The sequence below is a fragment of the Macaca fascicularis genome, chromosome 18 (assembly GCF_037993035.2).
Source record: "Macaca fascicularis isolate 582-1 chromosome 18, T2T-MFA8v1.1".
Lineage (NCBI taxonomy): Eukaryota > Metazoa > Chordata > Mammalia > Primates > Cercopithecidae > Macaca > Macaca fascicularis.
Window position 1 is genome coordinate 17038222 of NC_088392.1, and position 25666 is coordinate 17063887.

A 25666-nucleotide genomic window follows, 5' to 3' on the forward strand; every position below is an offset into this window, starting at 1 on the left:
GAAGAAAAAGGGATATATTCAAGAGTAGTTTTCATGGTAATACCAAAAAAAAGTTCCATTGTGGAAAAGAAGGAAGATACAAGGATCATCTTGATGTTTCATGCTTGAGTTTTAGACAATGGACCAAAATGAACACCAAAGACTGTCTAACAAACTCAAGGAAATGAGTATTTCCTCTTACAAATGCTTAGTTTCACTCTAGGACATTCAGGTGGATTTACCAGGAGGCAATTGTCAATCAGGATCAAGTTAAGCATATAGGTAGTTGTCATCAGCAATTATTGAAGCCACGTGACTGTATGGAATTACATATAGAAGGAATTTTGAAAAAGAGGAGAAGAACCCTGCAAATATCTGTGGTTAATAAACAGATTAAAGAATTATGACCCTGAAAGATGAAAAGTCATCTTTGTATAGAAAAGAATCCATTACAAGGTCAGTGACATGGCCTTATACTAAAGTGGTCTTTCCATCTCAAATCATGTTTCTGAAACTAATGAGTATATTTATTCTAAAAATATACTGAGCACCTACCATATATCAAGTATTGCTCTGGGACTGTGAGGATAATAAACAAGTCAGACATGAATCCTGTCCCAGGAAGCACGTATTTCAATGGTAAGAGAGGAGCTGAACAGATGCTACATTTGCTACCATTGAACCTGATGTTTGACAACATTCAACAGAAAATGTCGATGATTCCACAGGCACCACAGTTTCAGAAGCTGTTTCAAGCTTATGAAAGTTCCACTTTCATGATCTAAAGCCTAGATCATGACTACACAATATAGCCATTCTCTGAATAAGTTAGGACCCTTAAACATGAGGTGGACATATGGGCAAGACCAACCAACCAAAATTGCAAGGAAAGTTTGTATTTAGTTTGTCTATAGTGCTATGGTGTGAATGTTTGTGGTCTCCCCAAGTCCCTGTGTTGATACCTAACCCCCAACACAATATGGCCACCATCTGAATACATGTTCCCATCACCTGTTTCCTAAGGTCGTGCTTTGAATGGTAGTAGATGGAAACGGTAATCAGAAAAATCAATTCCTCTCTCAAAACATGCCACTTAAATTCACTCTCCATAAATGTCCCTGAAAGGTGTAATAGTTCGGGCGCTGCAGGTTAGTGGTTAAATTATTTTGGTCAAGAGATTTTCTACATATTTCAAGTCATGTCAAATTTACTCATTTATATCATATTTTTAGATTCCACAGTATTTGTTGAAAATTAGGTATCTGCAAGGTCTGGTATTAAGCACTGCAGAGCCATGCAATAGGCTATCATTGATTTATACGGTTCCTATTCAGGTAAAAGTCTTTTTTGATGAAAATATAATTCAGTGGGCTCTCATTGTTTACAAATTCATAAGTAAGTTCCATGATCTTATGATTCTCAATTTATTTTTCTTCTGTTTATAAAATTACAGATGGCTTACTATAAATATTCATATATACAAATCATTTTTCCTCATGTATTTAAATCCTACTATTTAAAATTAGTTAATCAATCTATGTATCTGTATAAGCAATTTTATGTGTAATAAATGAGCCACATTGTATCAAATCAAACATATTATAAAAGAATTCTTGCTTGCTTGCTTGCTTGCTTTGCCTAGAAAACAAAGAAAGCCCTAGTTGTCCTACAATTGGTCAGAGGAAAACAATCACACTGTACAGGTATGTTGTATTTCTTTATTCTGATAAATAGAGAAAAAACTTATAAACTACACAGCATATGAAATATGATTCTGTAAATCACAACTGCCAACAGTTAAAAGATCTTTAATATTTGAAAAAACTATGTACATATTAAGTCTTATTAAAGAAAGGCCAAAATTTGTCAATTGAAAGCATTAATGAAATATTTTGGTTGGTCCTCAATCCCAATTCTATATTTTTTACCATCTAGATTATACATTGATTTAAAATCAAACGTATGAAGGTAAACTCTAATATCTTCATAGGTCAACAACAAAAATTTATCCTTCACACTTATTTCTAGAAAGCAGCTGGGCTTATTTCCTAGATTGTTTACAATGAAGCTAGAATATCTGCAATAACTGTAGAGTTTCAAAAAGGATCCCTAGGGCTACTTCTACATTCTCCTTCCCAGTTGAGCACTCTCCATAATTTCCAGATGGGTCATGGGGAAGAAACGAGTGTGGGAAGAAAGACAATGAAATTAGAAATGGGCGAGGCACATGGTGGTGGAATGCTAAGAGCAGGGATCAGGACAATCAACCAGGTGTCTAGGAAGGGACAAGTCACCAGTGTCATCTGCTGACCAATGGTAGGAAGAAATAAACTCAAAGGAAACACCACATTTTTCTAATTAAACTCAAATCTATTGACTTGTGGTGGTTCTTTGATGTTGTGGGGACTGCTGTAATAGAAACCAGTTGGATTTTCAAGGGCAAGAAACTTTGCCACTGAATAAGATGATGTCATCCTTCCTGATGACAAATAGGAATGGGTGGTCGGCTCTAAACAGCGTGGACTCAGGGAGTTGCTTTTCTACAATATTACTTCCTGTGGCAGCAGTAGCCTCGGTGCCCTCCTCATTGACCTCTATGTAAGATTTGTGCATCAGTCTTGATATATACAGACGACCCCCTGAAGCAATCCCAGAGAGATCTGCTTTGGATTCATCAAAGATATCTTTCAGCCCTAGGGGTCTCAAATATTGTTTCATTTCATAATTCTTCTCTATCTTGAACTGAGGAAAAAATACCTCAACATACTTAGAGGTCATTCGCCTTGGATTGGTCCATTCCATTAGATTCTGAAAGGTCAGTTTGTTTTCAATCTGTAAAAATAATTCAAAGATAATTTAGAATCATATGGTTAAGTGATAGATGAAACAATAGCTACAAAGATACATAGTTTTCTATAATTTATCCCTTCCTGGATATTTGTGTTCAAGTACATGAATCGGTCCTTGGAAGTCTTGAAACAGAGTATGATTAAAATGAATAGTTCAAGTACTTTTTAACAAATCCAATGTTTAATTTGCTCTACTAGGAGAAGGCATGATTTATTTGCATCTTAGGGCAATTCCACTCTCTGTTCACCCATGAGCAGATACAACTAAAGTGGAGCAAAAGACAGGCGAAGGAACCTGAGAATCTGAGACCATCAGAGGGAGAAAGGAGCCCAGTGGTCATTTAAATCAATGTTTCCTAGCCATCTCCTCATCATGAAAGATAGATAAAGTAAAGTCTGCAGAGCTTAGTGGAGTAAACCAAAGGGACCCCATGTGGCCTGAGGCAAGGAGCCCAGAGCTCCAGCCTCGAAGGTTTGGGTGATCAATATCTCCCAGTACAGTTACCCATACTGTATCAAATCAATTTCTTGTTCTCAACAGATGAGGCAACTGAAGTGCAGGAGGCTGTGGTTCGATATGCCTGAAGGCAAAGCAAGCAACCTTAGTTACACAGCCAGAAGAGTCCTTATCTCTCTCTCCAGCAGCATCGCTGCCTACAAACAATTCACAAAGCCAATTCACCAGCTCTTGAATACTGAGAATTGATCACAAATTCTCAATTTAGAATAAGAAGATTTTTCATAAACACTGTTTAGAAATCTTACGTAAGGACATTTCTTCTCAAATTCAGGCTCAACTTCAATCTTAAACAACTTTTTACTGATATTAAATTCAACTTGTATTCTTATCAAGGACCTAAATTTGTACAGTCAAATTTAGTCTAATTTGAATTTTTTGCGTTAATTATCCAGTTTTGTGGTTAATCTGTAATATAATTTTACCCTGTTGGAATTTTTTTTTTCATTTAGTGCACTGAGATCCAACTTCCTCATCATTATCTGGTTATGAAGGATTATGCAGGTATTTAAGATTGTATAGTAGGTAGGTTTATAATAGTCAGATTCGAACATTATTAGGTAAATCTATTACAGAAAAGGAAAATTCAGACAGTAAGTGCAAGAACAAAACTATGTTGTTAGCTTACCTTGGGCTACTTTTTCTGTTGCAGATTATTTCAAGTTAAACTAATTGCTGTATGCTAAAATCTGATTATTATGAAGATTATCAAGTGAATAATAAATTTAATATGAGGACCAATATTTTATATGGTCATACTTTAGATTTAATAGTACCAATGTTATGACATTTCTCTTGCTTCTCATGTCAAAACAATTTAGATGAAAATGTAATGAAAGAAAGTTATTGCTAAAATTTAGTAGTCTTTGTCTATGTAGAAAGTGTCATTCCAAAGCTTTACAGTCATGTTTTTAAATCATAGTAATGTCCCTTGGATGGTAGGCATGTCTATTTCTTTATATTCATTCCACTGTCCTGTTATTCCACAGCAAATATTCATTATTGTCCAAGTCAAAACAAAACGAATACTTTTAAGTGTAGTTGTAACTTTTCAGTGTAGCTGACATACATATATGTGTGTGCACATACATACACACAAATATGCATATCTACACATATGTGTCTATCAGAAAAATTGACTAAATTCTATCAACCTCCCTTCCCTATCTCCCATGCTTGCTGTAAATATCAAACAAGATAATGTAAATGAAGCTCAGAACACATGGCCTGGGATGTAGTAGGTGCTAAATAAATGGCACCTATTATTCCTTTTAAATGAGAGAATAGAGAAGAGAGATGAGTCCAGGCCTCTGAGATTGCAGATCAAACTCAAAGAGCCAAGTTCAGGAGGAGGAAAAGCAGAAAAAGGACTGAAAAAAGATCAGGCTTTGAGATACAGTGGTGGTGTCTGGCTTGCACGGCCCCCACCGTCTTCCCATTGCACTGTGTTGGTCCATTTCTCCTGCCACATCAGTCACAGGGCAGTCCCTAAACTCTGCTTTTCACTTGAGACACAGCAGCATGGAGGGATGAAACTGCCTTTGGAAATTACAACAGTAGGAAATCTGACATAGTTGACTCCATCTTGCTGCTAACCTCCAAGCTGTTGTTGGTCATTCTTTGGCATAGGCTAAGCTAACTTTGGAAGAAATTTAGTTTATAGTTTAAATGTAAAGCAAGAATCATAATAGCCCTTCCCAAAACTAAACCACCTTTGTAAAACTAATGAAAGACCGCACGGTTATGATTATGAGAGAGGCCTGAATTCCGCCACGATGTAGGCATAGTAAACATTAACCAATCATTGTTATGGAGGCCATAAAATTTGTAACTCCACGAATGACTCTTGTAGATAATATCACTATTGTAGAACCTAAGACTGGCCTTTTGAAATGTCTTTTCAGACTTTTACATTTCTGACACTAACTCCACTTGGACTCATGACTCATGACTCAACCGGTCCTGTGGCCCCCACAGAGTCCAAAGGTGGACTCAGTGCATGAGAACAGTTTTACACACGCTTGTGATTACATCCCCACCCAGTCAACAGCACTTATTCCCTAGACCCCTGCCCGCCAAACTATCCTTGAAAACTCCTAACCTCCAAACCTTCAGGGAGATTGATTTGAGTAGTAGTGATCTCATCTCCCAGGTGGCATGGTCGGCTTCGCATCAATTAAACTCTCTTTACTACAATGCTGTGCCCTCAGTGACTTGATTTTTCCTGTGCAGCAGGCAGGGAGACCCTCTTGTGCAATTACAGTGAGACCATACATTTTAATTCTCAAAGGCTCAGGTCTGTATCACATCATACCTGCCTAAAGATGCTCAGTCTAGCAAAATTTCAATAACACATAAAAGACTATATTCATGACCGAACACCAAAAATACCTAAACTCATGTCTTTTTAATTCCATAGCTGACATTTGAGAGGATTCCAACTTGATCAGTATTCAACTAAAATTATGCTAAACTGAGTTAAGTCAATCTCAGCAACTATAATGGTGTCTGGCTCGTACTAGGTACTCCTTAAATATTTGTCAAATCATTTAACAAGCAGGTAAGTCTGTAATATCTCAATACCCTGAAATCTTGCAGTTTATCAATGAAAACTGAATCAGCAGTATCCTAAAAGTCTTATTTCCCAGTAGTGAAAATGACAGTCGTAACTTACTTCAGAGAGGTCATTCTCAGGCAGCAGAACGTACATGTTTATGCCACCATTGTATCTGAGCTCAAGAACCTTCATTGACGGGTCCTCGATAACAGACAAATTGAACTTCCGCTCCTGGTGCATCATGGCCACTGACTTCCCAGAGCACTGAAAGTCAAGTCACAAAAAATTATTTATAATCCCACTTCATTTTACTTATTAACCAAACACATACAAGAATATTGTACTTGGTCAATAAATGATTGCTCAGTTGATCCTGCAGATTTTTTCCTGACAAGTTACTAACGGTGGTTGCATTGGTGCAAATCTTAGTGGTAAAGCCAAGACTTCAAGTTTGATTCCTTGAGTTTAAAATAACTGTGTGACCTTGGGTGAGTTACTGTGCCTCTCTGTGCCTCCATTTCCTCATTTATAGAATGGGAGTGACTATAATCCCTGCTATACAGGATTGTTGTGAGGATTACGTGAATTAATATGTCTAGCACTTGGAACATTGCCTTGCACTCAGTCTTTTAACTGAAAAGTCTCTATAATAAGTAACGAAAAGGTACTAAATAACATTAAAGTGAAAAATGAATGCTATAGGTTTTTTTTCTCTTCTCAGAAGTAAAATACAGACTAGTACTAACAAAATTACACAATTTAAGACCAGGTACAGTGGCTCATGCCTGTAATCCCAGCACTTTGGGAGGTCCGGGGAAACTACTTGAGCCTGGGAGCTCAAGACCAGCCTGAGCAACATGGCGAGACCGCATCTCCACTAAAAATAAAAAATAAGAAAAAATAGCTGGGTGTGGTGGAACATGCCTGTAGTCCCAGCTACTTGGGAGGCTGAGGTGGGAGGATCACCTGAGCCCAAGAAGTCAAGGCTAGAGTGAGCAGTGATTCCACCACTGCACTCCAGCCTGGGCAACAGAGTGAGACCCTGTCTCAAAAAACAAACAACAACAACAACAACAACAAAAACACAATTTAAGCATGAGGTCTTGGAAAAATAAAAATTCCTGCAAGGTATTTGATAATGTCCTTCAAATTCACCAGGGCAAAAAAAAAAAAAAAAAAGTAGCTCTTATCTTGAGAATATCATTTATAGATTTAGAGACACCATTGAGGTACAATAAACTTTCTCCTAGTGATGTTATAATCTGCAAACTTGTCAACATTTCTGTAATATCCCCTTTTAAGAACAAACATCCTACATGGGGAGGACAGATAATTCTCTGTCCTTGAACTGAAGGTCCTTATCTCTCTGGAAATGTTGCCTTTTTTGATTTAGAGTCCAATCCTCAGAAAGAACATACATGAAATCTATCTGCTTAGTGAGACAGGTCCGCAGAATTGAGCCTGATACACATGAGGACTGGGATGTGACAGACAGGATGTCTCACTGGGGCAGGGGAAGAATCACACATCTGGGTTATGCTGAAGAGATTATGTTACCAATTTTTAATATGATAGAACTAACATTGACATCAGAGATCCAGATTCCATAGCATGTTACATTACAAGCTGTCTGTTACAGCTACATTACATAGGGTGTGTGGACCAGCAGGGAGAGTGTTTAAAACAATGTTATTCTATAGTAATGCTTTTTAAAATAAAAAAAAAAATAGGAGAAAAGAATAACACAGGAAACAGGAATGCAGCTTCTGTGAAGCAAGGCAGGAATCCTAACACAATATTCCTGACTGCAAGAGCTTTGTTGTTTCTGCTGTACAAAGATTACTGTGTACAAACTGGTTTTAAAACCCAAGAGTATATGTTTTATAAAGGTTGGTAATAAGATGTTTTAGATCAAAAACAGAACTAAGTGGAGAAATACATATGGCTTATTCTTGGAAATGCATACCTTTACTAAACATAGCTTTTCCCCTTGTAAAAGAAAACGCATTTCCTACTGTGACTCAGGAAAATCATTGATAGTAAATGATTTTAAGTGCAGACCTCATGGTTAAAATAATGAAAAATGAAAAATACACTTTTGTCATATGTTTTCTTATAGGCCTCCAATTATAATATCAAGACACATTCATGCCACTTCTTTCCATTTTGAATGTATTTTAAAGAATACCAATTTACAAGACACCTTTGGCGATGTTTCATAGCCTGCATGACAGGCAAAATAGAAAGTTTGCTTTGTAAAGCAACTGACCATACAATATTGGTAATGCAAAAGAAGTTAAATGAGTTAAAAACGGTGAATCCAGAGTTTACTATGTAACTATCACAGTCCTGCAAAGGAATACTATTGAGGAAGAATTCTAAATTAAACAGGAGATTGACAACATACCTTGGGAGATTTGAAACGGCAATTTGTGGTTTCACTCTTGGTGAAGGCTGATTGCCACTTGCCTTTGAAGTACACAGCGTTCACCAGCACCATTACGGCAGATGAGCTGATGCCACCGTCACCAATCACATTCTTGATTTTGCCTTTTGAAAAAAAAAAAAATGAGGGGAGAAAGGTTTATTTTAATATAATTTTTTAAATGATTTAAAAGACCACTAATTGGTATGAAGCTTTTTTCTTACCACATAATAACACCAATAAGAATATTAAGAATAACCTATGAGCAATTAATGTGTCCAGCACTTTCTAAGCCCTTTAGATGCAATCTTTGGTTTCACCCTCACATAATCCCTGTGAGGTAGGCATTATTATTGTCTCCATTTCCTGTTGATGAAGCTAAGGCACAAAGACATTAAGACACACAACAAGAAAATGATAGCAATAGGATTCCAACCCAGGACAACCCCAGAGTCCCTGCTCGTAGGTACCAAAATGCCTTTACTGCATTGACTAGGCCACCTTTTGCTACTACAGTACTTCAATCCATTGAAAGGGTAATACCCTCCTTCATTCTACAGTAACAAGATTTTTGCTGGACGCTATGCACTATTCTGCATATTTGAATTACAAATGTGAAAGACATAGCCTGTGCCATCATTGAACTCCCAGTCCAGCACAGAAGCGTCAACATCCGAAGAGCAGTTGTAACCCACCAGTAACATCGAGGTCTGATGTCAGTGCACTGTGAGAGCACAGATTAAAGGCACCCAACTTTTTCTGTGGTGTTCTGCTTTAGCTGAAGGACAGTGGGGAGCAAGGAGAGCTTCCATAAAGCAGAGACTATTTATTCAAAGGCACAGAAGCCTGGAAGGGCAAGGTGTATTTGTTGGGGAGAATAAGTTGGCAAGATTGGAAGCAAGGGCCTGATAATGAAGAGGCTTGAATGTCTGGTAAGAATTTTGTATTATTTTGAAGGTGATGGAAAATAATTGCTCAGGATTCATTGAAAGACAAGAAAGGTCATGGTCATGATGGATCTGATTTGCCTTTCAAAAGGATGGTTCTGGTATTGTGTGGAGGATATGGGCTTCAAGACCTGGGTAGGGTTGTTTAGAATACTGGCAACATTTTAAAGGGTTTCCTCAAATAAATATTGAGTACATATGCTTATGAAAAATTAGAGTAATTATGCATAGATTTGCACAAGAAAGGAAGACAGAGAAATAACTACTCTAAATAGAAAAAATTGTTAGCAATCTGATACCCTTATATTATATACTAAATAGAATCCCACCTAGCTTTTAGAAAAGGAATAATTACATAGTTTCTCTTGATTTATAAGTGTTATATTTGAAACATGTAATGGCTAAACATCAAAGTAACCCACTATGAATATAATGAGGAATGAATGAATAAAAAGAAATTTTATACACTGTATTCTTAGTCCCAGGACTAAGTGTATGCTGCTGAAAGTTTGCATTTAAAGTGCGGGATATATTTATCTCATATTTCTGAGGCATAGCTAGGCTCAGTAAATGCAGGTACAATGTTTAGAGTACAAATCAAGGCCAGCCCTTAGGTAATGAAACAACTAGTAGCTTTGGAATTGGTTGATGAACAAAGCAAGGATTAATAAATTTCTTTATTTGCTTTGCACTAAACCAGAACATTAGCTGGAATTCAGTTTTTAGTTGTGACAGAGACTTACCAATAAAGAGCTGTACTTTTTCTGTAAGGTACTACCTTTGTTACATAAATTATTTTGGTAATTAAAGAACATTTTAAAATGAGAGATATACTATACATCCTTGGAAAAAGCAATGTTATGAAAATATATTTCTTTGACGGTAGAATGTTATAACTTTAATAAGATTCAGTCCATTAAGGAATAATAAAGTATGAAAATCCAGCCTATCTTTAAAAAATAGGTTGATTATTAAATGAAATGCTATGCTGTGGTCATTGAAAATAATAATGTGGTCATTGAAAGTAATGTCAATAAAATAATAACTTAGTTTTTGTTCACTAACTAGGGTGAGATATTGAGGTTAATTTATCAAATTAACTCAGCTTGTTATTAATCTATGAAATGATCACAATACTATGTTTGTCCTGAAGGTTTTACCAATGAAATGAGAAAATGTAAAAGACTGAACTTCTGAAAAGTGCAAAGCATTCAAATTATTAAAATTATTCAAAACCACATTGCAGACAAATACTAAAGCAATTTTAAGTAGCAGCAATCATTACTTTGAACTAGGAGCTCTTCCATGTATGTACAAAAGACTCCCAGCGTTTGTTCTCAGTATTAACATATAACTGACAAATCTCGTAGAAAAATAGGGTATTTCAATACTCACCATGCGTTTCACTTTCAACCCACTTATTAATTTTACGTCTAGTGTCTTCTAAATGATTTGTAAAGTCAACTCGCTCCACTTTGGCATCGTATAATTTTTCGGCACACTCAATGTAGTCCTACAAAGAAGAATACAGGTTTTGTATTTACAAATCATCACCAACTAAATATATAAGAAATGTATTTTTGAACTTTTTATTTTCACTGCTTTATTCAAAGGTTCAACTCTGCCTCAAAGATAAGTATGTAAATATAGGGATATATGGAAATTGGGCTGGAAGGGGATCTGGTGAATTTGAAGTTGAATTTGTACAGCAAATACTCTGTTTAAACTTAAGTTTATCTGAAATGGATTTGAGGAGGCTAATAGAGAATAGATAACGTCCACCCTTTTACCACTGCTTTCTCATATTAAATAACTCAATAGCCTCCTAACTAGTCTCCCTTGCCTGTGTCATCCCTTCCTGCTGCAAATTTTTCAAGGCTACATTATTGCACTCAAGACAAAGCCCAAGCCCTTGAACCTTGCCGACAAGGCTCTGCTGATCCCCACACTGCTTACGTCATAGCCATTTTCTCCTTACTCTGCTCTCCCACCATACCACATTCCTGACAGTTTCTCAAAAATGCCATGTGTCATCTCTCACTAGAGGTGTTTGAACAACGTTCCTTCTGCCTGAAATGGCCCATATACCTCATGATTATGTCTTACCCATTTTCTAGTTCCAAGTATGGCTGTCTGTCCTTGACAGATATCTTCTCTAGGTTCCACGTACGTTTTCTTTCTTTCTTTCTTTTTTTTTTTTTTTTCTTTTTTTGAGATGATGTCTCACTCTCGTCCCCTTGCAGGCTGAAGTGCAATGGTGTGATCTCGGTTCACTGCAACCTCTGCCTCCTGGGTTCAAGCGATTCTCCTGCCTCAGCTTCCCAAGTAGCTGGGATTACAGGTGCCTGCCACCATGTCTGGCTAATTTTCGTATTTTTAGAGATGGGGTTTCACCATGTTGGTCAAGCTGGTTTTGAATTCCTGACCTCAGGTGATCCGCCCGCCTCAGCCTCCCAAAGTGCTGGGATTATAGCCATGAGCTACCGTGCCCGGTCCCAGCTACATTTTCTAACAGTATGTTTACCTTGATTTTTTTCATAACAGCTGTTATCATAATACATCCTTTTTACCTTTGAGATTGTCAGAGCCCTTCACAAAACAGCAAATTCTGTGAAGTCAAGACTATATAAGCCTTGCTTATGATTTTATTCCCAGTACCTAGCACATTGCCTCGGACATAATAGTTGCCTAAGAAATACTTGCGGCTGGACGCGGTGGCTCAAGCCTGTAATCCCAGCACTTTGGGAGGCCGAGAGGGGCGGATCACGAGGTCAGGAGATCGAGACCATCCTGGCTAACACGGTGAAACCCTGTCTCTACTAAAAAATACAAAAAACTAGCTGGGCGAGGTGGCGGGCGCCTGTAGTCCCAGCTACTTGGGAGGCTGAGGCAGGAGAATGGCGTGAACCCAGGAGGTGGAGCTTGCAGTGAGCTGAGATCCGGCCACTGCAGTCCAGCCTAGGTGACAGAGCGAGACTCCATCTCAAAAAAAAAAAAAAAAAAAGAAATACTTGCTGTTTTTAATTTTAAAAAAGTCACAATGATCTAATTTATCAATACATTAGTAATTCAACAGATATACACATATATATCTTTGTGGAAAGATGTTCAGAATTAGAAGAAAAAGATGTATTACGAACCAGGTATTGTTAGTCGATTTCCTATTAAAGTTTATAGGATTTTCATCCTAATAATGAAGATTCACTAGTTGTCCTTTGTCTATCCACAGGAAAAGACTAGCTCTCTAATGCAAGCTTTGTGTGTGATTTCCTTGGATACAGCTCTTTTCATCTACTGATTAATTCATTCTTCTATCCACACATCCATTCATCCACCCACTTTGACACAAAGAGTAGTTTTAAGTAGTCCATGGCCCAGGAAGGTTGATACGTGCAAGAGGTTGATACGTGCAAGAGGTTGATACATGCAAGATGTCAGCAAGGAATAAAGATAGCAGTCGGAAGGGACAGGATAGTTACATAGATGTTGCTATTCTCTACCACTTCCAAGAAACTCAGACCAGACATAGGGGCTCATGCCTGTAATCCCAGCACTTTGGGCAGCTGATGTGGGCAGATCACCTGAGGTCAAGAGTTCGAGACCAGCCTGGCCAACATGGCAAAACCCTGTCTCTACTAAAATACAAAAAAAAAAAAAATTAGCAGGACGTGGTGGCACGTGCCTGTAATCCCAGCTACTTGGGAGGCTGAGGCGGGAGAATTGCTTGAACCCAAGAGGCAGAGGCTGTAGTGAGCCAAGATTGTGCCAATGCACTCCAACCCAGGCAACAGTGCCAGACTCTGTCTAAAACAGAGAGAGAGAGAGAGAGAAAGAGAGAGAGAAACTCTAGAAGAGCTAGAAGCCACTAAGCATTTATACTTTTTTGAAAAGTCCAACTAGTATGTCATGTTGATCTCCTTCTAAGACTTGTCTATGTCCTTAAAAAATACATAAAACTTAAGTGACATAAAAAATAAAATTTGGCCAGGCAAGATGGCTCATGCCTGTAGTTCCAGCAATTTGGGAAGCTGAAGCAAAAGGATCACTTGAGCCCAAGAGTTCAAGACCAACCTCAGGAGTTCAAGACCAACCTGGGCAACATAGAGAGAACCTTTCTCAACAACAGAAAATTTAGCTGGGCATAGTAGCACGCACCTGTGGTTGCAGCTACTCAGGAAGCTGAGATGGGATTACTGCTTGAGCCCAGAATGTGTTTCCTGCCATGGACACCCCTAAATGGGCTGACTGCTCCTCCATTCCATTTACAGCTCGACATCCCTACCAATGGACACATTCTCTTCTGTTTTGAAGCCTGTCAGTTTAGTGAACCTGAATATGTGGATTAATTGGGTAAAAAGTTGAACTTTGGAAATGGTGATATTTTCAAGACATCTGAGAACATAATAAGTAGCAACGAGAAACAAAACCATCTTTCTATGACTCAGTAAAAAGACACAAGCCTTTGTTCAGATAATGGATTTAACAAGATTCAGGTCCTTCTAACAGAGGCAGTTTCACCTACCTTATGAAAGCCATACACTTTTTCCGCAAAAAGACCATTCACAATGCTGAGATCATAATCCTTGTGGGATGCATTTATATCAGAAAAAACTCTTTTCAGTTGAGACTGGAGCCCTGGCTGTTATTAAAAAGATGTATAAAAATTTAATTTTGGACTGCAAAGATATGCATAATCTCATTTACACATAAAATAGAACATGCATATTATACTGTAAAATAATTTTTAAAAATACTTTAAAAACAGCAAACAAGGCCACATACATCTATGTCTTACCCTTTCTCAAAATAGTGTCTGTGATCAAATGAAATAATTTACTAAATACTTGGCCTTAAAATAAAATTGTTAACAGAAGATAATGATTTTGCATAATATATATTAAATAATTAATTTTACCAATGTAAGTTGTCTATGAATATACAAAGAAAAAGGCAAAACATTTAACTTCATCCTTTCTTGCCAAAATATGGCCAATATGTAAATAAAATGTTAGTAAATTAATAAATAACAAGTAAATTATCAAAAATTCTACTTGAAAAATCCACAATCTGGAAATCTGAATAAAGCATGTTTCTTAGCTTTGAAAGGATAGTTCCACATTCTCCAACCTCCATCTCTTGGGCGCAAGCTAACCTCCCCCATAGCCCCCCAAGTAGCTGGGACTATAAGCTAATTTTTGTATATTTTGCACAGATGGGGTTTTGCCATGTTGCCCAGGCTGGTCTCGAACGCCGGGGCTCCAGTGATCCACCCGCCTCAGCCTCCCAAAGTTCTAGTATTACAGGCGTGAGCCCCTGTACCTGGCTCACCATCTCTTTTTCTAAAAGAACGTATTGTCTTTACCTGACTATTAGAAGAGTTTCCATATCCTGAAGCAGTGTTAATGTGAAGCACCTGTAAACAGGGCACAAAGAAAGCAATCATTAGAATCAGGGGTTACGAGAACAGTTTGCAAGAGGTTTTAAAAATAAAAATATTATTTCCCAATAAATGTGTCTAATTGCCATTCCAAGTTCATTAGTGTCTTAGAGCTGATTCTCCCCATGACTCTGAATGCACATCAACAGGCATACTTGGTTTTAATTTTTATTGCATTTTCTTTCTTTACCACAACTTGATTTTCTCTTAGGTTTACCAGGATTTTGGAATCTGTGTCAATTTACATAAATGCTATAGTGACATCGCTTCCGGTTAAATCATGCTTGTCCAGTAGTCAGTCCACACACGGATGTTAATGCCTCAGTGCACAGCTCTCCCAGTCTGACACTGAATGAAAAGCATATTTCAGCAGCGAAACTCTACAGTTTTCAATATAGTCAGTGAAATGTGACCACCATCCTCACTATACAATGGTGTAACTCAGAATACCTGTGGACTGGTCGGGCGCGGTGGCTCACGCATGTAATCCCAGCACTTTGAGAGGCCAAGGCGGGCAGATCATGAGGTTAGGAGATCGAGACCATCCTGGCTAACACAGTGAAACCCCGTCTCTACTAAAAATACAAAAAATTAGCTGGGCGTGGTGGCGGGCGCCTGTAGTCCCAGCTACTCGGGAGACTGAGGCAGGAGAATGACGTGAACCCGGGAGGCGGAGCTTGCAGTGAGCTGAGATCCGGCCACCGCACTCTAGCCTGGGCGACGGAGGGAGACTCCATCTCAAACAAAAAACAAAAAACAAAAAAAAAAAACCCTGTGCACTATTTTGTGATTTATGGAATGAATAAGCCTCTTTCTGAAGTGACCGGGCAGCTATAATTTTAACATTTGGGCCAATACAAATTAGGTCATCAATTCATGTGTTAATTTAATATTTATTAAGTTTTACCTACCAGATTTTCCTCTTATTTTTTGTAATTTTGGAATCATGGAACCTATCCACATTTCCTACCAATGATTATTCCTACATTTCTTGAAATGTCATTTAACGTAAAAAAGCACTGTTTTACTTAAATAGGCTCTAAAACTCTATGTCATCATCATTTAAAAAAATATTTATTTATTTTTATTATACTTTAAGTTCTGGGATACATGTGCAGAATGTGCAGGTTTGTTACATAGGTATACACGTGCCATGATGGTTTGCTGCACCCATCAACCCATCATCTACATTAGGTATTTCTCCTAATGCTATCCCTTCCCCAGCCCCCCCAAACTACTGACAGACCCCGGTTTGTGATGTTCCTCTCCCTGTGTCCATGTGTTCTCATTGTTCAACTCCCACTTATGAGTTAGAATATGCAGTGTTTGGTTTTCTGTTCCTGTGTTAGTTTGCTGAGAATGATGGTTTCCAGCTTCATCTATGTCCCTGCAAAAGATGTGAACGCATCCTTTTTTACAGCTGCATAGCATTCCATAGTGTATATGTGCCACATTTTCTTTATCCAGTCTATCATTGCTGGGCATTTGGGTTGGTTCCAAGTCTTTGCTATTGCGAATAGTGCTGCAATAAACATAGGTGTGCATGTGTCTTTATAGTAGAATGATTTATAATCCTTTGTGTACATATCCAGTAATGGGATTGCTGGGTCAAATCCATTTGAACACTTAAAAGTCTTTCTTTCTCCCCTTCCCTCCCTACCCCATGTTTTACGGAGTTTTCAACATGTAGAGCTTCCGCTAACTTTCAGCTTATTGAGAGTACAAACTCATAATTAGAATTTGTACTCTCTCTAATATTTGATATTATCCCTTATATTTCTGTCTGATTGTTTATAACTACACGTTGTCTCACACAAAGGCCGCACTGTACAAATTTAGTTAAGGTAGTCATTTGTACCGACCAAATTTAAAAACTATATTTTGTGTATCAGGCATAATTTTGACCATATTAGTCTGATAGAGGATTTTCTCACAGCAATGTATATACAGAATAACAGTTACTAAATGCTTCCTCCCCAAAGCTGACTGTTTTTAATCCCACCATCATTGCGTGCATCAACCTCACCGTGGTAGCTTCTGACAAAAGAAGAGAATTTTTCAGCACTTGCCCCCTCTGTTCCTTTAATTCAAAATTATTTTACGGAGGTTTATAAAATTTAAAATGTGTTGAATTTGGGGATTTTTATATTAAGTGGGTTTAAAGAAAAATTTCTTAAATTCATAATATAATAAAACTGGAATGCTTAATATTTTTCAGTTTAGAAACGTCCATACTTACAATAAAGTTCAAGAAGTCATTGCAGTTATTAAGTTGTAGTTTGCGGGCCGGGCGCGGTGGCTCACGCCTGTAATCCCGGCACTTTGGGAGGCCAAGGTGGGCAGATCACGAGGTCAGGAGATCGAGACCATCCTGGCTAACACGGTAAAACCCCGTCTCTACTAAAAAATGCAAAAAACTAGCTGGGTGCGGTGGCGGGCGCCTGTAGTCCTAGCTACTCGGGAGGCTGAGGCAGGAGAATGGTGTAAACCCGGGAGGCGGAGCTTGCAGTGAGCTGAGATCCGGCTACTGCACTCCAGCCTGGGAGACAGAGCGAGACTCCGTCTCAAAAAAAAAAAAAAAAAAAAGTTGTAGTTTGCATCATCTAATTATTTACAAGTGATTTTTATTTCAATAGTGACTATGCATGGCATGTTTTCACCTATGGAAGAATTCAAAATTCAAAATTTTGAACTAGGACCTCCAGCGACTGTGTAGCAGAGACCCTTGAACAATTCTGGTTCAACAGCCCATGGGAACATCAGCATTTGATTTATAGAAGAGCTTTCTTAGTCTTTAGATCTGTAGATTTGATAAACTATCACTGTGAGCCTATGGTACTGAAGGACCTGTCATACCAGTCTACAAGAACATCTATGCATGTTATGATAAAGAAAAGACAATGAAACCATAAGAAGTCTTTTAATCTTCAACCTTTCACTATATTTTGAGAATCCTGCATCTTTGCAACAGCTCTACTTGAAAATAGAATAAGCTCTTGGCCAACGTGGATTTTCAATGCCTTTAAAAATATGGCAGTTATCTCTTCCCAATTGAAAGAATTCAGAGAGAAAACATGCTGGGTACTTTGTATCCTTAAACAATCCTGCCTCAGTTTTTTAGTCAATTTTATTGTGGCTGCGACTTCATTGGTGAACAGTGGTGAACAGTGGGGTTGGTCACTTGCCACTAGGAAAGGAAGATTCAACAGGGACTTTCCACTCCATGGAATTATTTATTTGGGCTACTACAAGAAAGGAAATAAAAGCATGTATCTTTATACTTTGGACTATATCATTATAATTGTTTCATCCTATGTCAGAAAATAGATGAGGTTTGTCTCTAAGGGCTCCCAGAATGAAAACTTTCAAATGAAAGTCATCACTGTCCATCATCTCAGTATAAGATGGAGAGAGAGATAAGCAGTGACCGGCTGGAACTTAGATGGTCCCTTTGTATCCTTCTTTCCTAAAATGAGGGGTCAGGAGTTGATGGGACCAGCTCGTTAATCTTTGAAACAGTTCAAGGAGGAAAGTTTAACCAGTAAAGGCTGAGAACATATTGGAAGTCATATTTGATTATGAGATAATGTCTTGAGCAAACTATACATGGCTACGTAAATTTATATAAATATAAGTTATAAAATATAATTTGACTGATATCTGCTCTTCAAAGTGTTAAACCTTCTACTCATTACAATCGTGCATCACTTAACTATGCGGATGCTTTCTGAGAAATGTATCATTAGGTGATTTTGTCATTGTGCGAATGTTACAGTGTGTACTCATGCAAACTCAGATGGTATGGCCTACTACACAACTTGGCTACATGGTATGGCCTGTTGCTCCCCAAATACAAACCTGTAATGCATGTTACTGTACTGAATACTGTAGGCAGCTGTAACACAATGGTAAATATCTGTGTATGTAAATACATCTAAGAATAGAAAAGGTACAGCAAAAAACTGTATAAAAGATGAAAACTGGCAAAACAGTATAGGCACTTACCATAAATGGCACTTGCAAGACCGGAAATGGCTCTGGGTGAGTCAGCAAGTGAGTAATGAGTGAATGTGAAGGCCTAGTATGTTACTGTATATCGCTGTAGACTTCACAAGCACTGGACACTTAGGCTTCACTACATTTATGAAGAATAATTTTGTCTTCAATCATAAGTTAACTTTAGCTTACTTTAACTTTTTTACTTTATAAACTTCTTATTTTTAAAAAACATTTTGATTATTTTGTAACAGCACTAGGCTTCAAACACAAAGACATCGTACAACTGTACAATTATATTTTTCTTTATATTCTTATCTTATGAGCTGTATTTATTTAATTTTTTAACTTTTTAAACTTTTTTGTGAATAAGTAAGGCATAAACAACTTTAGCCTAGGCCTACACAGAGTCAGGATTGTCAATATCACTGTCTTTTTCCTTCACATCTTGTCCCACTGAAAGGTCTTTGGAGCATTAACACGCATGGCACCATCATCTCCTATGATAACAATGCCTCCTTCTGGAATCACTCCTGAAGGGTCTGTCTGAGGCTGTTTCACAGCTAACTTTTATTTTTCATACGTAGAAGGAGTACACTTTAAAATAACTACTAAAAGTATAGTATTGTAAATGCATAAATCAGTAATAGTCACTTACCATTATCAAGCATTACGTGCCGTACGTCATTGCATGTGTTAGGCTTTTATACAACTAGCAGTCTAATGGGTTGGTTTATGCCAGCATCACTGCAGGAACGTGAGTAATGCATTTCGTTATGATATTATGATGGCTGCAACATCACTAGACAATAGTAATATCTCAGTTTCATTTTAATTTTACCGTACTGCCCTCATACATGTGGTCCATCACAGACCAAAATGTCATTATATGGCCTGTGACTCTACCTTGTAAAAAGAACCTAGTAATTTATGTGAAGCCTTGCAGAGAAAGGAATCTCTCCTTCTCATTGGCCAAAATTTATCTTAAGACAGACTGTAACTTTTTAAAACCTCCCTGCAGTTCTTTTCTGATTTTATTTTATTTTTTTAAATAGTCCCAAAGCTACCATTGGAAAGAATAATTTAGGAATATACGCATGGAACAAAAATATAAAATACCACGTTAAAGTGATTCAAACATACTAACATATTTTCTGAGATAATGCTTTTGGCACCCAGGCAATAATTTTAAAATTATATGACTATCCGGAAGTCATTCTCCTGAACTTTTTGAATAAAGCTTTAATAAGTGTAAATATTTAACATTATTCTTTGATCATTACTAGTATTACTCTCTTTTGATATGAATTTTGTTGATTTTCTGATATTCCTAATTGAATGTTAGTAAACTGGAAGGGTCAAATATTGAAATGATACGTGTCTGTTTTTATCTTTACAAAAATTCAAGAAACTGTAGATTCAACAGTAAAACTACCATGACTAAAGATGCATAATGATGCTACAGATGGAGCATCCTAATCCAAAATCCAAAATGCTCCAAATTCTGAAATTTTTGAGCATCAACATGACACAAGTGGAAAATTCCACACGTGACCTCATGTGATGTGTCACGGTTAAAATTTTGTTTCATTAAAAAAAAAGATTTAAAATGTTGTATAAAATTACCTTCATGCTATATGTATAGGTTGTATATGAAACATAGATAAATTTCATGTTTATACCTGGGTCCTATCCCATCTCATGTATAAACAAATATGCTGAAATCTAAAAAAAAAAAAAAAAAATCCCAAAAGGGAAAAATTCCAAAATCCAAAACACTTGGTCCCAGGCATTTTAGATAAGGGATAGTCAACCTGCAGTAAATATTTATGTGTGATAAACATTAGATAAAACTTCAAAGGGTTTGTTTATCACAATTCTTCCTCTTCTTACTTTTCTTATCTAATTTTTTGGTGTTTCTATCCGAAATACAAAGTGTGCTATACTTTCATGTTCCCTCATGTGCTTATGTAGGGAAATCAGAATTTTTGTTTCTGATAAGTGGTTAATGAATTCAGATGACGGCAATGAGGAAAATCATGGGTCTATACAGTATAAGCAATTTCAGGACATTTGGATTAAGGATTTTTACAAAAAAGGATACTATGAATCATCCTTGGACTTCTACCTGTATATTCATGCCAAATTATAAAATTATTATTTCTTCTTACAGAGTGGTACAATAAGTAATATATATTAATGATTATTTTTAAATGCTTTTTGTAAAACTCGGTTGCATTTTAGAAAATTCAAATTTGTAAACTTTTAAATAAGATTATAATCCAAACATATGACTTCAGAAAAATACATAGGTATGTGTGTATATATATTTCATAATGTATTTCAATGGAAATGTCTTGTGAGAGAGAAGAAAGTCCAAACATATGACTCTCATACATAAGTAATCCAAACATGTGTAATCTAAACTATATATAATATATAAAATAATGCATTTCAATGGAAATGTGTGGGGGTGTGTGTGTGTATATATATACACATATATATGTATAATGAATTTCAGTGGAAATGTCTTATGAGAGAAGAGAGGAGCGAGTAGCTTACAAAATAGGAAAATCACTCTTTAAAACTTTTATATTCAAACATTATAAGAAAGAACAGCATTATTAGAGCTAAAAATGAAAAAAAAAAAAAGGGTCAGTCTGAACCCATGACTTGGTCAGTAAATACGCTTTTCCAGCTCTTTCACTCAAATGGTGAGCAGCCTTCATGGCACTTCAACTGCATTGAACCTCCAGCACACTGATTCTTGACTTTACTCGAGTAAACATATATATTTACTCTATAATATACATTTAATCAAGTAAATGAGCCAGAGTTTCATGAGGAATAGCTGAGCTCCTCTTGGAGCCAAGATAACTCAAGATAAGCCCAGAATGTCTTGTCAGAAAGCAAAAATATTGTAAAGTTATTGGGAAGGATTGTTTCAAAAGATTGGGTTAAAGAGATATCTACTGGCCCAGCTATGACACTTTGAGCATCAAAAGGAAAAAGAAACACAGATCCCTGGGGATGCTTAAAAGAGACCCACAGTTGGAAGCCGTAAATTGAGTCTGGATTCATCTAAAATAGAAATGTGTGATTCATGGTGACGAGGGTCAAGTGTTGCAATGAGAAACAAACTGAGGCAGGGGAGAAGCTGAAAATTAATTTCCTAGAAGACATTTATAGAGGATTCAAAGTGTGCACGGATAAATTAGATGAATGCTTTTGTGTCTCTAGTTGCCTTTTCTCCTCTTACATATTTTTTCATACAAGATCATAATAGTAAGAGTTATAGAAAGTCACACATGAGAGTAATTGATGAGGCAGCAAAGAGTACAGAGCAAACTCCAGCAGAACAGTAGCTCTCTCAGTTCCCTGTGACTCATGAGCTGTTGACCCTGGCCCACCAGGCACGAGGTGCAGGGCAAGGAGACCTCAGAAGGTATACCAGACAGGATCTGAAAGATTGCCCCTCACATGAAAGCACACAGTAAGTAAAAGCCGTGTCTTCTGTTGCATTAAAATCAAGCTTTAGTCATAGGCATGGTGCCTGCACATCATTGTCTAACACATTGAACAGTGATAACGGTAAGGTTTTTTCTTTATTTGTTTTATCATCAAATCAACATCCTCTGTGCACAGGTGAAGACACTAGTGCCCACAGAGATGAAATGATTTTCCCAAGGTCAGAACTTGGACCCAAACTTCGAACTCCCGGACCAGGGCTATTTCCATGATACCAAGTCATCTCACTTGGTTCTGAAACGTTATGAATTTTTATAAATGAATACATTTTTATTTGTTGAATGTTTTTCAAGGGCTTTATATTTATTTATCAAAACAATGCTGACTTGAAAATACTGAAGCTTCACAATGATGTACTTTGAGCTATAATTTCAGTTTGGTGGCTTCAGAGCAGTTCTCAACTGGAGACTGATTTTGCTTTTGAGAGTATTCTTTGGAAATACCTGGAAATGTTTTTGGTCGTCATGCTGGGGGAGGGGTATGCTGCTGGTATTTATTGATGAGAGGCCAGGGATGCTGCTAAACGTTGCATAGGACAGCCCCTCACAACAAACATGTATCCAGCCCAAAGTGTCAGTAGTGCCAAAGGTGAGAAGACCAGTTGTAGAAGATCGTCCTAAGTTTGAATCTCAGGTCCACCATCTACCAGCATGCAGTATGGTCACCCCTCCACAAAATCAGGATAATATTCCCACTTCAGCGTGTCAACGTGAATATCAAATAATATCATGTTCTTAGGGCTTATCCCAGATCCTGAACACTGATAAAGTTCTCAGCAGACCGTTGTTACTATCATCTCATTGAAGTGTAGTATCCTATGTACTAGGTTGTAAACCACTCTAGTGCTTGAAAAAATGGCAGTCTAAGACTCTGTAGTTGTTCTCTAGCAATTAATATTTACTAAGCTATCCAGATAAAGGAAGGAATTATTCTAGCTTAAATTATCTACACAAATGATTTTCCATACAAGCTGAGGTATGACAGGTTACAACAGGCACCAGATTCCTCTGGCAAGCCCTTCTGAACTGAAATAGTGGGAGGAATAGTGCAGCAAGGAGTGGGCACGGGGAGGTGGGGACAGAAAGGGACGACATCAAGGCCTCTGCATGCAGCCTGGACCTGGCATCTCACCTGCTGTTGAGCTACTGAGTTTCAGTGGCAATTTTCTGAGAAGGGAGGGAAACCTTGACCATTCTACTTCCCTGTAAAGTGCACCCAGAGCTGTGTGCAAGGGTGTGTTAATAAGCACTCCCTGAAGGTGGTGGTGAAGGTGGTGATGATGACAATGCGAAGACTATTCAGGTACACTGCTATTATCTGGAATGTACTATGATGTTATTTGTGCCCAGGTAACGAGTCCTGAATCTGGGAGGTCATTGGAATCTCCTTCTAACTCTCCTATCTCAACCATGTCTACGCAGGCAGTGGTTCTCAAACTTTCAGGTGCACCTGGAGAGCTCATTAAAACCCAGAGTGCTGGGACCCACACCCATAGTTTCTGATTCAGTACTTCTGGGGTAAAGCCCAAGAATTTGCATTTCTAACAAGTTCTCCAGGCAGTGCTGATGATCCTGGTCTGGAAAACACACTTTGAGAACCACTGCACTAAGGGAGAACATCAAAGCTGCAGTGCTGGGAATATTTCTGCTGCCTCTTGGCTCAAAAACAAGTGCTGCAAGCCCTGTGCTTTCTTCACACCCAAAGAGGGTCTCGTGGAGATGTGTGAAGATGTGACACCTTGTGCCCTCATGATGAGACACCTCGTGGAGATGTGTGAAGATGTGACACCTTGTGCCCTCGTGATGACCTCCATTAACATGGGGACCACTGCAACGAAATGTTCTCGTGGGAAAAACAATTTGTCCCAATGATGAACTGCAAAAGCTGAGACTGACCTTATCAATCTGAGAGACACAGTCACCTCGAGCACCCAAGCGGACCAGGGCCAGGGCAGCGAAGAGGCTCAGAGAAGAAAAGAACACATTTCCATTTCCTTGATTATCATCCATCTCTCTGAATAGGTTGAAGCAAAACTCTGCATTTGCTGCAGCAAGGGAGGCCATTGTGAAATGGACTGCAGCCTAGAGGACAATGAGAAAATGAAATTAGCTCCTGGTACATCTTCTAGGAATATTATATTTTTAGATTTAATTATTTTTTATAATTTAAAGCTTCATTTTTTCAGCCTTGGAGGTAATCATCACATAACTCTAACAAAAAGGGAAAAGTTGCCTTGGCCCAGTATCCTTGTCACTAATACCCTAAAACTATCTCTTCTCGTTGGTGGACGTTTCTATCCTCAGTGGCCTGTGAGTGGCCTGTTTCCAACCCCCAAGCAGACACATTCATGGGGCTCACTATTTCTCAAATCACCCCAGATTTCTGAACTGAAGGAGAGCAAAAGTAAATATTACAATATTAGACAGTCTATTTGAGGCACTACAGCCTTTGCTTTCTAAACCATCTGTAATTCAATGCAATGTTAAATTTTTGAGGTTTAACACATCATTTGTAATCCATTCTCTCCATATGGCCTCTGCAAATTCTTAGAACAATCATACATTCTACTTTTTTTTTTTTCAAAACTGTCCTAATTTTCAGTGTTATGCATCATTGGTCCCATAAGTGTATTAATTTGTTTAAAACAATTTTCTGATTTTTTTGGAATGCAAAATGTGATTATCAGATTTTGTAAGAACATGTACAAGACTTTTCAACACATAGGCCTATTTCTTGCCAGAGAACCCAGGGCACAGTAGCAAATTGGAGATTGTCTTCAAATTCACGATGTTGTTTCTGAAATACAGAGGGCTGCCACCGCCATGGAAATCTTCAGGGATCCACTTGGGTAATTTTTTTTGCAGAATTTCTCCACAACTCAAATTGATCTCAAAATCACAGTTGGGGTTGTCTCAGACTAAATGAACTTACAGGAATTCTCCAAATTATTCCTCATGAGTGTCCAATAATATTACATCTGATGGTGTGGCAGGTGCCGGGTGTTGCAGATGCCAGGAGTCACAAACCCTTAGGGGACTTCGTCCAAGTCTCAACCCTGTTGCTACTGTTGCTAGTAGTTGTGTGAACTGGGTCAAGTCTTTAATTTCTCTGAACTTCTAAGTTTCACCTTGTTCAGTGAGATGATCTATGTACAGGATCTAGCATAGTGATTCTCAACAGAAAAATCATACTTCCTTGTACCTTTTGTCCCATAAGAAGAGCACACATAGGCATCTGGGGACTGGCATGCTGTGGGTGAGGAAGGGGGTCACAAGGAGGGAGAGCCATGCAGTCTGAAAGGAGAATATTCTAAAATTGCCATTGTGTTGGCTTTGTCGCAGTCGCAAATACTTAAGGCCTTTTAAATTGTAAATGAAATTAAAATAAGTTTTTTTAACTTTTATTATGTCAAATGGGAGTTTGAGTTAAAA

General features: G+C 37.8%; 1 protein-coding gene and 1 long non-coding RNA gene across 2 annotated transcripts in view; one reads left to right on the plus strand and one right to left on the minus strand.

Moving 5' to 3' along the window:
• The window catches only part of LOC135968212 (uncharacterized), a 202200-nt gene that overhangs the window by 140934 nt on the left and 35600 nt on the right, over window positions 1–25666 (plus strand). The window lies entirely within an intron of this gene.
• On the minus strand, window positions 1684–24374 carry SERPINB7 (serpin family B member 7). The gene is made up of 7 exons (XM_005586512.3): window positions 24131–24374; window positions 14637–14687; window positions 13797–13913; window positions 10670–10787; window positions 8310–8452; window positions 6020–6166; window positions 1684–2811 (listed from the first exon to the last, which is right to left on the minus strand). The coding sequence occupies exons 1-7, from the start codon at window positions 24296–24298 to the stop codon at window positions 2413–2415; spliced, it is 1143 nt and encodes a 380-aa protein (XP_005586569.3). The 5' UTR covers window positions 24299–24374; the 3' UTR covers window positions 1684–2412.

What these genes read in the sequence shown, in the direction of transcription:
- SERPINB7 (XM_005586512.3), bottom strand. Translation starts at nt 24,298, where the DNA reads ATGGCCTCCCTTGCTGCAGCAAATGCAGAGTTTTGCTTCAACCTATTC. An exon ending in GTGTCTCTCAGATTGATAAG is followed by an intron (nt 14,688 to 24,130) that starts GTCAGTCTCAGC and finishes CCCTGTTTACAG; the next exon opens with GTGCTTCACATTAACACTGC. An exon ending in CTGAGAATGACCTCTCTGAA is followed by an intron (nt 2,812 to 6,019) that starts GTAAGTTACGAC and finishes TTATTTTTACAG; the next exon opens with ATTGAAAACAAACTGACCTT.